At 45.9% G+C, this 12,985-nt stretch overlaps 1 protein-coding gene across 1 annotated transcript in view; it reads left to right on the forward strand.

The window, feature by feature from the left end:
• Positions 1–12,985, forward strand: part of LOC139396986 (ubiquitin carboxyl-terminal hydrolase 33-like) — a 52,245-nt gene that overhangs the window by 19,333 nt on the left and 19,927 nt on the right. The window contains exons 12-15 of the mRNA XM_071143933.1: positions 248–420; positions 12,408–12,512; positions 12,620–12,665; positions 12,757–12,937. Coding sequence (XP_071000034.1) covers positions 248–420; positions 12,408–12,512; positions 12,620–12,665; positions 12,757–12,937 — 505 coding nt within the window. The remainder of the gene's footprint in view (positions 1–247; positions 421–12,407; positions 12,513–12,619; positions 12,666–12,756; positions 12,938–12,985) is intronic.

A 12,985-nucleotide genomic window follows, 5' to 3' on the forward strand; every position in this document is an offset into this window, starting at 1 on the left:
TGTCCCCCTGTCCTGTAGAGGATGGATCATTCTCTATGGCCTTTATTCTTACGTGTGAAAAAACACCTGTACTCTCCTTCCTCTGCCTCATCTCTCCATCCTGATTACATTAGTGATGAATGGGTTTTCTATGACATGCTTGCATTTCTTGTACGTATTTGATGTGTAATTTTGATTATTTGGGCTTCATCTGTGACTCCCTGATTAAAAGGTTAAATGAATAAAATGACTTCCCATTCTTCTCCAGGTGTCAGTGACCCTAGAGAACTTCCAGGACCTGTCCCTGCCCATCCCAGGTAAGGAGGACCTGGCTAAACTCCACTCCTCCTCCCATCAGACGTCTCTGATCAAGGCTGGCTCCTGTGGTGAGGCCTACGCTGCTCAGGGATGGGTCGCCTTCGTCATGGAATACATCAAGAGGTACGGACAGCCTGGTGACCCTAACTATTATACCCCCTTATGGGTACAGACAGCCTGGTGACCCTAACTATTATACCCTTTAATGGGTACAGACAGCCTGGTGACCCTAACTATTATACCCCCTTATGGGTACAGACAGCCTGGGGACCCTAACTATTATACCCCCTTATGGGTACAGACAGCCTGGGGACCCTAATTATTATACCCCCTTATGGGTACAGACAGCCTGGTGACCCTAACTATTATACCCTTTAATGGGTACAGACAGCCTGGTGACCCTAACTATTATACCCCCTTATGGGTACAGACAGCCTGGTGACCCTAACTATTATACCCTTTAATGGGTACAGACAGCCTGGGGACCCTAACTATTATACCCTTTAATGGGTACAGACAGCCTGGTGACCCTAACTATTATACCCTTTAATGGGTACAGACAGCCTGGTGACCCTAACTATTATACCCTTTAATGGGTACAGACAGCCTGGTGACCCTAACTATTATACCCTTTAATGGGTACAGACAGCCTGGGGACCCTAACTATTATACCCTTTAATGGGTACAGACAGCCTGGTGACCCTAACTATTATACCCTTTAATGGGTACAGACAGCCTGGTGACCCTAACTATTATACCCTTTAATGGGTACAGACAGCCTGGGGACCCTAACTATTATACCCTTTAATGGGTACAGACAGCCTGGGGACCCTAACTATTATACCCGCTTATGGGTACAGACAGCCTGGTGACCCTAACTATTATACCCTTTAATGGGTACAGACAGCCTGGTGACCCTAACTATTATACCCTTTAATGGGTACAGACAGCCTGGTGACCCTAACTATTATACCCTTTAATGGGTACAGACAGCCTGGTGACCCTAACTATTATACCCTTTAATGGGTACAGACAGCCTGGTGACCCTAACTATTATACCCTTTAATGGGTACAGACAGCCTGGGGACCCTAACTATTATACCCTTTAATGGGTACAGACAGCCTGGTGACCCTAACTATTATACCCTTTAATGGGTACAGACAGCCTGGTGACCCTAACTATTATACCCTTTAATGGGTACAGACAGCCTGGTGGCCCTAACTATTATACCCTTTAATGGGTACAGACAGCCTGGTGACCCTAACTATTATACCCTTTAATGGGTACAGACAGCCTGGGGACCCTAACTATTATACCCTTTAATGGGTACAGACAGCCTGGTGACCCTAACTATTATACCCTTTAATGGGTACAGACAGCCTGGGGACCCTAACTATTATACCCCCTTATGGGTACAGACAGCCTGGTGACCCTAACTATTATACCCTTTAATGGGTACAGACAGCCTGGTGACCCTAACTATTATACCCTTTAATGGGTACAGACAGCCTGGGGACCCTAACTATTATACCCTTTAATGGGTACAGACAGCCTGGGGACCCTAACTATTATACCCTTTAATGGGTACAGACAGCCTGGGGACCCTAACTATTATACCCTTTAATGGGTACAGACAGCCTGGGGACCCTAACTATTATACCCTTTAATGGGTACAGACAGCCTGGTGACCCTAACTATTATACCCTTTAATGGGTACAGACAGCCTGGTGACCCTAACTATTATACCCCCTTATGGGTACAGACAGCCTGGGGACCCTAACTATTATACCCTTTAATGGGTACAGACAGCCTGGTGACCCTAACTATTATACCCTTTAATGGGTACAGACAGCCTGGGGACCCTAACTATTATACCCTAACTATTATACCCTTTAATGGGTACAGACAGCCTGGTGACCCTAACTATTATACCCTTTAATGGGTACAGACAGCCTGGGTACCCTAACTATTATACCCTTTAATGGGTACAGACAGCCTGGTGACCCTAACTATTATACCCTATAATGGGTACAGACAGCCTGGTGACCCTAACTATTATACCCTTTAATGGGTACAGACAGCCTGGTGACCCTAACTATTATACCCTTTAATGGGTACAGACAGCCTGGGGACCCTAACTATTATACCCTTTAATGGGTACAGACAGCCTGGTGACCCTAACTATTATACCCTTTAATGGGTACAGACAGCCTGGTGACCCTAACTATTATACCCTTTAATGGGTACAGACAGCCTGGTGACCCTAACTATTATACCCTTTAATGGGTACAGACAGCCTGGGGACCCTAACTATTATACCCCCTTATGGGTACAGACAGCCTGGTGACCCTAACTATTATACCCTTTAATGGGTACAGACAGCCTGGGGACCCTAACTATTATACCCCCTTATGGGTACAGACAGCCTGGTGACCCTAACTATTATACCCTTTAATGGGTACAGACAGCCTGGGGACCCTAACTATTATACCCTTTAATGGGTACAGACAGCCTGGTGACCCTAACTATTATACCCCCTTATGGGTACAGACAGCCTGGTGACCCTAACTATTATACCCTTTAATGGATACAGACAGCCTGGTGACCCTAACTATTATACCCTTTAATGGGTACAGACAGCCTGGTGACCCTAACTATTATACCCTTTAATGGGTACAGACAGCCTGGGGACCCTAACTATTATACCCTTTAATGGGTACAGACAGCCTGGTGACCCTAACTATTATACCCTTTAATGGGTACAGACAGCCTGGTGACCCTAACTATTATACCCTTTAATGGGTACAGACAGCCTGGTGACCCTAACTATTATACCCTTTAATGGGTACAGACAGCCTGGTGACCCTAACTATTATACCCTTTAATGGGTACAGACAGCCTGGTGACCCTAACTATTATACCCTAACTATTATACCCTTTAATGGGTACAGACAGCCTGGTGACCCTAACTATTATACCCCCTTATGGGTACAGACAGCCTGGTGACCCTAACTATTATACCCTTTAATGGGTACAGACAGCCTGGTGACCCTAACTATTATACCCTTTAATGGGTACAGACAGCCTGGTGACCCTAACTATTATACCATTTAATGGGTACAGACAGCCTGGTGACCCTAACTATTATACACTTTAATGGGTACAGACAGCCTGGTGACCCTAACTATTATACCCTTTAATGGGTACAGACAGCCTGGTGACCCTAACTATTATACCCTTTAATGGGTACAGACAGCCTGGTGACCCTAACTATTATACCCTTTAATGGGTACAGACAGCCTGGTGACCCTAACTATTATACACTTTAATGGGTACAGACAGCCTGGTGACCCTAACTATTATACCCTTTAATGGGTACAGACAGCCTGGTGACCCTAACTATTATACCCTTTAATGGGTACAGACAGCCTGGTGACCCTAACTATTATACCCTTTAATGGGTACAGACAGCCTGGTGACCCTAACTATTATACCCCCTTATGGGTACAGACAGCCTGGTGACCCTAACTATTATACCCTTTAATGGGTACAGACAGCCTGGTGACCCTAACTATTATACCCTTTAATGGGTACAGACAGCCTGGTGACCCTAACTATTATACCCTTTAATGGGTACAGACAGCCTGGTGACCCTAACTATTATACCCCCTTATGGGTACAGACAGCCTGGGGACCCTAACTATTATACCCCCTTATGGGTACAGACAGCCTGGTGACCCTAACTATTATACCCTTTAATGGGTACAGACAGCCTGGGGACCCTAACTATTATACCCCCTTATGGGTACAGACAGCCTGGTGACCCTAACTATTATACCCCCTTATGGGTACAGACAGCCTGGGGACCCTAACTATTATACCCCCTTATGGGTACAGACAGCCTGGTGACCCTAACTATTATACCCTTTAATGGGTACAGACAGCCTGGGGACCCTAACTATTATACCCCCTTATGGGTACAGACAGCCTGGTGACCCTAACTATTATACCCTTTAATGGGTACAGACAGCCTGGTGACCCTAACTATTATACCCTTTAATGGGTACAGACAGCCTGGTGACCCTAACTATTATACCCTTTAATGGGTACAGACAGCCTGGGGACCCTAACTATTATACACTTTAATGGGTACAGACAGCCTGGGGACCCTAACTATTATACACTTTAATGGGTACAGACAGCCTGGGGACCCTAACTATTATACCCTATAATGGGTACAGACAGCCTGGGGACCCTAACTATTATACCCTTTAATGGGTACAGACAGCCTGGTGACCCTAACTATTATACCCTTTAATGGGTACAGACAGCCTGGGGACCCTAACTATTATACCCTTTAATGGGTACAGACAGCCTGGTGACCCTAACTATTATACCCTTTAATGGGTACAGACAGCCTGGTGACCCTAACTATTATACCCTTTAATGGGTACAGACAGCCTGGTGACCCTAACTATTATACCCTTTAATGGGTACAGACAGCCTGGTGACCCTAACTATTATACCCTTTAATGGGTACAGACAGCCTGGTGACCCTAACTATTATACCCTTTAATGGGTACAGACAGCCTGGGGACCCTAACTATTATACCCTTTAATGGGTACAGACAGCCTGGTGACCCTAACTATTATACCCTAACTATTATACCCTTTAATGGGTACAGACAGCCTGGTGACCCTAACTATTATACCCTTTAATGGGTACAGACAGCCTGGGGACCCTAACTATTATACCCTTTAATGGGTACAGACAGCCTGGGGACCCTAACTATTATACCCTTTAATGGGTACAGACAGCCTGGGGACCCTAACTATTATACCCCCTTATGGGTACAGACAGCCTGGGGACCCTAACTATTATACCCTTTAATGGGTACAGACAGCCTGGTGACCCTAACTATTATACCCCCTTATGGGTACAGACAGCCTGGTGACCCTAACTATTATACCCTTTAATAGGTACAGACAGCCTGGTGACCCTAACTATTATACCCTTTAATAGGTACAGACAGCCTGGTGACCCTAACTATTATACCCTAACTATTATACCCTTTAATGGGTACAGACAGCCTGGTGACCCTAACTATTATACCCTTTAATGGGTACAGACAGCCTGGTGACCCTAACTATTATACCCTTTAATGGGTACAGACAGCCTGGGGACCCTAACTATTATACACTTTAATGGTTACAGACAGCCTGGTGACCCTAACTATTATACCCCCTTATGGGTACAGACAGCCTGGTGACCCTAACTATTATACCCTTTAATGGGTACAGACAGCCTGGTGACCCTAACTATTATACCCTTTAATGGGTACAGACAGCCTGGTGACCCTAACTATTATACCCTTTAATGGGTACAGACAGCCTGGTGACCCTAACTATTATACCCTTTAATGGGTACAGACAGCCTGGTGACCCTAACTATTATACCCTTTAATGGGTACAGACAGCCTGGGGACCCTAACTATTATACCCTTTAATGGGTACAGACAGCCTGGTGACCCTAACTATTATACCCTAACTATTATACCCTTTAATGGGTACAGACAGCCTGGTGACCCTAACTATTATACCCTTTAATGGGTACAGACAGCCTGGGGACCCTAACTATTATACCCTTTAATGGGTACAGACAGCCTGGGGACCCTAACTATTATACCCTTTAATGGGTACAGACAGCCTGGGGACCCTAACTATTATACCCCCTTATGGGTACAGACAGCCTGGGGACCCTAACTATTATACCCTTTAATGGGTACAGACAGCCTGGTGACCCTAACTATTATACCCCCTTATGGGTACAGACAGCCTGGTGACCCTAACTATTATACCCTTTAATAGGTACAGACAGCCTGGTGACCCTAACTATTATACCCTTTAATAGGTACAGACAGCCTGGTGACCCTAACTATTATACCCTAACTATTATACCCTTTAATGGGTACAGACAGCCTGGGGACCCTAACTATTATACCCTTTAATGGGTACAGACAGCCTGGTGACCCTAACTATTATACCCCCTTATGGGTACAGACAGCCTGGTGACCCTAACTATTATACCCTTTAATAGGTACAGACAGCCTGGTGACCCTAACTATTATACCCTTTAATGGGTACAGACAGCCTGGTGACCCTAACTATTATACCCTTTAATGGGTACAGACAGCCTGGGGACCCTAACTATTATACCCCCTTATGGGTACAGACAGCCTGGTGACCCTAACTATTATACCCTTTAATGGGTACAGACAGCCTGGTGACCCTAACTATTATACCCTTTAATGGGTACAGACAGCCTGGGGGCCCTAACTATTATACCCTTTAATGGGTACAGACAGCCTGGGGACCCTAACTATTATACCCCCTTATGGGTACAGACAGCCTGGTGACCCTAACTATTATACCCTAACTATTATACCCTTTAATGGGTACAGACAGCCTGGGGACCCTAACTATTATACCCTTTAATGGGTACAGACAGCCTGGGGACCCTAACTATTATACCCTTTAATGGGTACAGACAGCCTGGGGACCCTAACTATTATACCCTTTAATGGGTACAGACAGCCTGGGGACCCTAACTATTATACCCTATAATGGGTACAGACAGCCTGGGGACCCTAACTATTATACCCTTTAATGGGTACAGACAGCCTGGGGACCCTAACTATTATACCCTTTAATGGGTACAGACAGCCTGGTGACCCTAACTATTATACCCTTTAATGGGTACAGACAGCCTGGGGACCCTAACTATTATACCCTTTAATGGGTACAGACAGCCTGGTGACCCTAACTATTATACCCTTTAATGGGTACAGACAGCCTGGTGACCCTAACTATTATACCCTTTAATGGGTACAGACAGCCTGGTGACCCTAACTATTATACCCCCTTATGGGTACAGACAGCCTGGTGACCCTAACTATTATACCCTAACTATTATACCCTTTAATGGGTACAGACAGCCTGGTGACCCTAACTATTATACCCTTTAATGGGTACAGACAGCCTGGTGACCCTAACTATTATACCCCCTTATGGGTACAGACAGCCTGGTGACCCTAACTATTATACCCTTTAATGGGTACAGACAGCCTGGGGGCCCTAACTATTATACCCCCTTATGGGTACAGACAGCCTGGGGACCCTAACTATTATACCCTTTAATGGGTACAGACAGCCTGGTGACCCTAACTATTATACCCTTTAATGGGTACAGACAGCCTGGTGACCCTAACTATTATACACTTTAATGGGTACAGACAGCCTGGGGACCCTAACTATTATACCCTTTAATGGGTACAGACAGCCTGGTGACCCTAACTATTATACCCTTTAATGGTTACAGACAGCCTGGTGACCCTAACTATTATACCCTTTAATGGGTACAGACAGCCTGGTGACCCTAACTATTATACCCTTTAATGGGTACAGACAGCCTGGGGACCCTAACTATTATACCCCCTTATGGGTACAGACAGCCTGGTGACCCTAACTATTATACCCTTTAATGGGTACAGACAGCCTGGTGACCCTAACTATTATACCCTAACTATTATACCCCCTTATGGGTACAGACAGCCTGGTGACCCTAACTATTATACCCTTTAATGGGTACAGACAGCCTGGTGACCCTAACTATTATACCCTATAATGGGTACAGACAGCCTGGTGACCCTAACTATTATACCCTTTAATGGGTACAGACAGCCTGGTGACCCTAACTATTATACCCTTTAATGGGTACAGACAGCCTGGGGACCCTAACTATTATACCCTTTAATGGGTACAGACAGCCTGGTGACCCTAACTATTATACCCTTTAATGGGTACAGACAGCCTGGTGACCCTAACTATTATACCCTTTAATGGGTACAGACAGCCTGGTGACCCTAACTATTATACCCTTTAATGGGTACAGACAGCCTGGTGACCCTAACTATTATACCCTTTAATGGGTACAGACAGCCTGGGGACCCTAACTATTATACCCTTTAATGGGTACAGACAGCCTGGGGACCCTAACTATTATACCCTATAATGGGTACAGACAGCCTGGTGACCCTAACTATTATACCCTTTAATGGGTACAGACAGCCTGGTGACCCTAACTATTATACCCTTTAATGGGTACAGACAGCCTGGTGACCCTAACTATTATACCCTAACTATTATACCCCCTTATGGGTACAGACAGCCTGGTGACCCTAACTATTATACCCTTTAATGGGTACAGACAGCCTGGGGACCCTAACTATTATACCCTTTAATGGGTACAGACAGCCTGGGGACCCTAACTATTATACCCCCTTATGGGTACAGACAGCCTGGTGACCCTAACTATTATACCCTAACTATTATACCCCCTTATGAGTACAGACAGCCTGGTGACCCTAACTATTATACCCTTTAATGGGTACAGACAGCCTGGTGACCCTAACTATTATACCCTTTAATGGGTACAGACAGCCTGGTGACCCTAACTATTATACACTTTAATGGGTACAGACAGCCTGGTGACCCTAACTATTATACCCTTTAATGGGTACAGACAGCCTGGTGACCCTAACTATTATACCCTTTAATGGGTACAGACAGCCTGGGGACCCTAACTATTATACCCTTTAATGGGTACAGACAGCCTGGTGACCCTAACTATTATACCCCCTTATGGGTACAGACAGCCTGGTGACCCTAACTATTATACCCTTTAATGGGTACAGACAGCCTGGGGACCCTAACTATTATACCCTTTAATGGGTACAGACAGCCTGGGGACCCTAACTATTATACCCTTTAATGGGTACAGACAGCCTGGGGACCCTAACTATTATACCCTTTAATGGGTACAGACAGCCTGGTGACCCTAACTATTATACCCTTTAATGGGTACAGACAGCCTGGTGACCCTAACTATTATACCCTTTAATGGGTACAGACAGCCTGGTGACCCTAACTATTATACCCTTTAATGGGTACAGACAGCCTGGTGACCCTAACTATTATACCCCCTTATGGGTACAGACAGCCTGGTGACCCTAACTATTATACCCTTTAATGGGTACAGACAGCCTGGGGACCCTAACTATTATACCCTTTAATGGGTACAGACAGCCTGGTGACCCTAACTATTATACCCCCTTATGGGTACAGACAGCCTGGTGACCCTAACTATTATACCCTTTAATGGGTACAGACAGCCTGGGGACCCTAACTATTATACCCTTTAATGGGTACAGACAGCCTGGTGACCCTAACTATTATACCCTTTAATGGGTACAGACAGCCTGGTGACCCTAACTATTATACCCTTTAATGGGTACAGACAGCCTGGTGACCCTAACTATTATACCCCCTTATGGGTACAGACAGCCTGGGGACCCTAACTATTATACCCTTTAATGGGTACAGACAGCCTGGGGACCCTAACTATTATACCCTTTAATGGGTACAGACAGCCTGGTGACCCTAACTATTATACCCTTTAATGGGTACAGACAGCCTGGGGACCCTAACTATTATACCCCCTTATGGGTACAGACAGCCTGGGGACCCCAACTATTATACCCCCTTATGGGTACAGACAGCCTGGTGACCCTAACTATTATACCCTTTAATGGGTACAGACAGCCTGGGGACCCTAACTATTATACCCCCTTATGGGTACAGACAGCCTGGGGACCCTAACTATTATACCCCCTTATGGGTACAGACAGCCTGGGGACCCTAACTATTATACCCCCTTATGGGTACCCCCCAGGAAGAGTAGCTGCTGCCTTGACAGGAACTATTCGGGATCCATAATAAATCCAAATGCAAACACATCTGTTATGTTATTAGTTACTTAATACATTACTACAGGGCCTTCGGAAGGTATCCCCACGGGGCCTTCGGAAGGTATCCCCACGGGGCCTTCGGACGGTATTCCCCACGGGGCCTTCGGACGGTATTCCCCACGGGGCCTTCGGACGGTATTCCCCACGGGGCCTTCGGAAGGTATCCCCCACGGGGCCTTCGGAAGGTTTCCCCCACGGGGCCTTCGGAAGGTATTCCCCCACGGGGCCTTCGGAAGGTATTCCCCCACGGGGCCTTCGGAAGGTATTCCCCCACGGGGCCTTCGGAAGGTATTCCCCCACGGGGCCTTCGGAAGGTATTCCCCCACGGGGCCTTCGGAAGGTATTCCCCCACGGGGCCTTCGGAAGGTATTCCCCCACGGGGCCTTCGGAAGGTATTCCCCCACGGGGCCTTCGGTGTGAACCATTTTTAATATGTTTTGATAGTAGTTTTTTAATGTCTCATTTGATATAACAAATTATTTTAAACCAACAACTATATTTTTTTCTACATAGGATGGGGTCAGGAACATATCATAAATCCCATGTCTCGTTCCATGAGGATAAGGCTGTGTTCACACGTTGGCCAAAGGGCTCTGGCAGGAGGCATGGATGTTAGCCTTGTTCCCTGAATATAGTTTATTAAATGGTATATTCACTAACCCTATAATAGGCCTCGTTATAACAGCCATGTAGCCAATTAACGTTTTTATTTTATTGGCTTTAACGTGGAAATATTAGTTTATACACATTCACATTTAGAAAATGCCATGCATGTTCAAGCCATGGACAGTTGGACATTGCCCAAAACATTAAAATAAGATTAGCCTACCATCGCCTGATATGGCCTGTTGGTGACTTTGCCATGTGAAAGGTAAACTAATAGTCTAGCACAGGAGGCTGGTGGCACTTTAATTGGGGAGGACGGGCTCGTGGTAACGGCTGGAGCGGAATTGGTGGAACGGTATCAAATAAATGGTTTCCATGGTTTCCAGGTGTTTGATGCCATTCCATTTGCTCCGTTCCAGACATTATTATGAGCCGTCCTCCCCTCACCAGCCTCCACTGTAGTCTAGGCTACAGTGGGTTCAGCACCAAGGACAGCGATCAGAATTCCCCGCTATTTGACAGTTGGGACCAACCGATGAAAGTGGCCAAGGATAAAGGAAAAACAATAAGCAGTCTATTGTAATAACTTGATGTTCCTAAACACACTTCCTACAGTCACTGACACCTTTCATTCAGTGGGCATCGCACATAAATCCAAACTTTTCACAGAAGCTGTAAGGACAAAAATAATGTCCAATATAAAGAAGAAAGGGGGAATGTTTGACTGATTTGCTGCTCGTGATATTTTAAATAAATATTGTTTATTGACTACTGATCAGGCTCCCAAGTGGCACTGCATTTCAGTGCTAGAGGCATCACTACAGACCCTGGTTCGATTCCAGGCTGTATCACAACCGGCCATGATTGGGAGTCCCATAGGGCGGAGCACAATTGGGCCCAGCATCGTCCGGGTTTGGCCCGGCTAGGCCGTCATTGTAAATAATAATTTGTTCTTAACTGACTTGCCTCGTTAAATAAATGTTAAATAAAATACTGTGCGCCTCCACTGAATAATTGGTGCCACAACCGATTTGCATTACCGCTAAGACCAGCATTTGGTGAGTCTTAAATATCACCAGTAGAGTTGCTTGAAATTGGCACATTGGCACACGTTTTGAGGACACGGAAAAGCTCTAGCGAGCTGATATAAGACAGGTGAATTACCAGCCCTAAGGCTAGGGTTGGAAAAAAGCAGAGCGCTGGCTTTTACAAGTCGAAAAGAGCATTTGACACTAGCGCCGCCTTAACGCCAGCCGAAAATGGAGCCCAGAGTGTGTTGTATAGGGGCCAACGTATAGGGGCCAACGTATAGGGGTCAATGTATAGGGGATAGTCTGACACCAAGTGTGTAGTATAGGGGTCAACGTATAGGGGATAGTCTGTTGACACCAAGTGGGTAGTATAGGGGTCAACGTATAGGGGTCAGTCTGCTGACACCAAGTGTGTAGTATAGGGGTCAGTCTGCTGACACCAAGTGTGTAGTATCGGGGTCAACAGTTTTTCCTGAGCATGTGACTCGACCAGAAAAACAAGGATATTCCTTGGTTAAAGCCGATAAACACATTGCTAGTGAGTTGTGTCAGTAAGTTGTGTGAAGTCTAGTCTGTTAATGGTTAAACTGTGTCCTTGTGTTCCAGCTGGTTCTGGGGTCCTGTGGTGACCCTACAGGACTGTCTGGCTGCCTTCTTTGCCCGGGACGAGCTGAAAGGAGACAACATGTACAGCTGTGAGAAATGCAAGAAGTGAGTACCTCACAACTCCCACTTTAAAAAGGAGATTTTAAATTGTTAGATGACGGAAGTTAAACTCCTACATGAATAAAGACTGTTTTTTTTAAATATTCTCCTAGATTACGGAACGGAGTGAAATTCTGTAAAGTTCAGAGTGTTCCTGAGGTGAGTGCTCCAACACATTAGAAAAGCCATCAAGTTATGTCACAACTACTAAACCACAGTTGAATATTAAATGATTTGTCATCCCCTCCAGATCCTGTGCATCCACCTGAAGCGGTTTAGACACGAGCTGATGTTCTCCACTAAGATCGGGACTCACGTCTCCTTCCCATTGGAGGGCCTGGACCTGCAGCCCTTCCTGGCCAAGGATAGCTCCGCCCACACCACCTCCTACGACCTGCTGTCGGTCATCTGTCACCATGGCACCGCCAGCAGTGAGTGTTCCATCCGGGCCACTGGCCAAGCCCCCTCTAAGATGGGAG

This window comes from Oncorhynchus clarkii, unplaced genomic scaffold, assembly GCF_045791955.1.
Source record: "Oncorhynchus clarkii lewisi isolate Uvic-CL-2024 unplaced genomic scaffold, UVic_Ocla_1.0 unplaced_contig_5039_pilon_pilon, whole genome shotgun sequence".
Taxonomy (NCBI): Eukaryota; Metazoa; Chordata; class Actinopteri; order Salmoniformes; family Salmonidae; genus Oncorhynchus; species Oncorhynchus clarkii.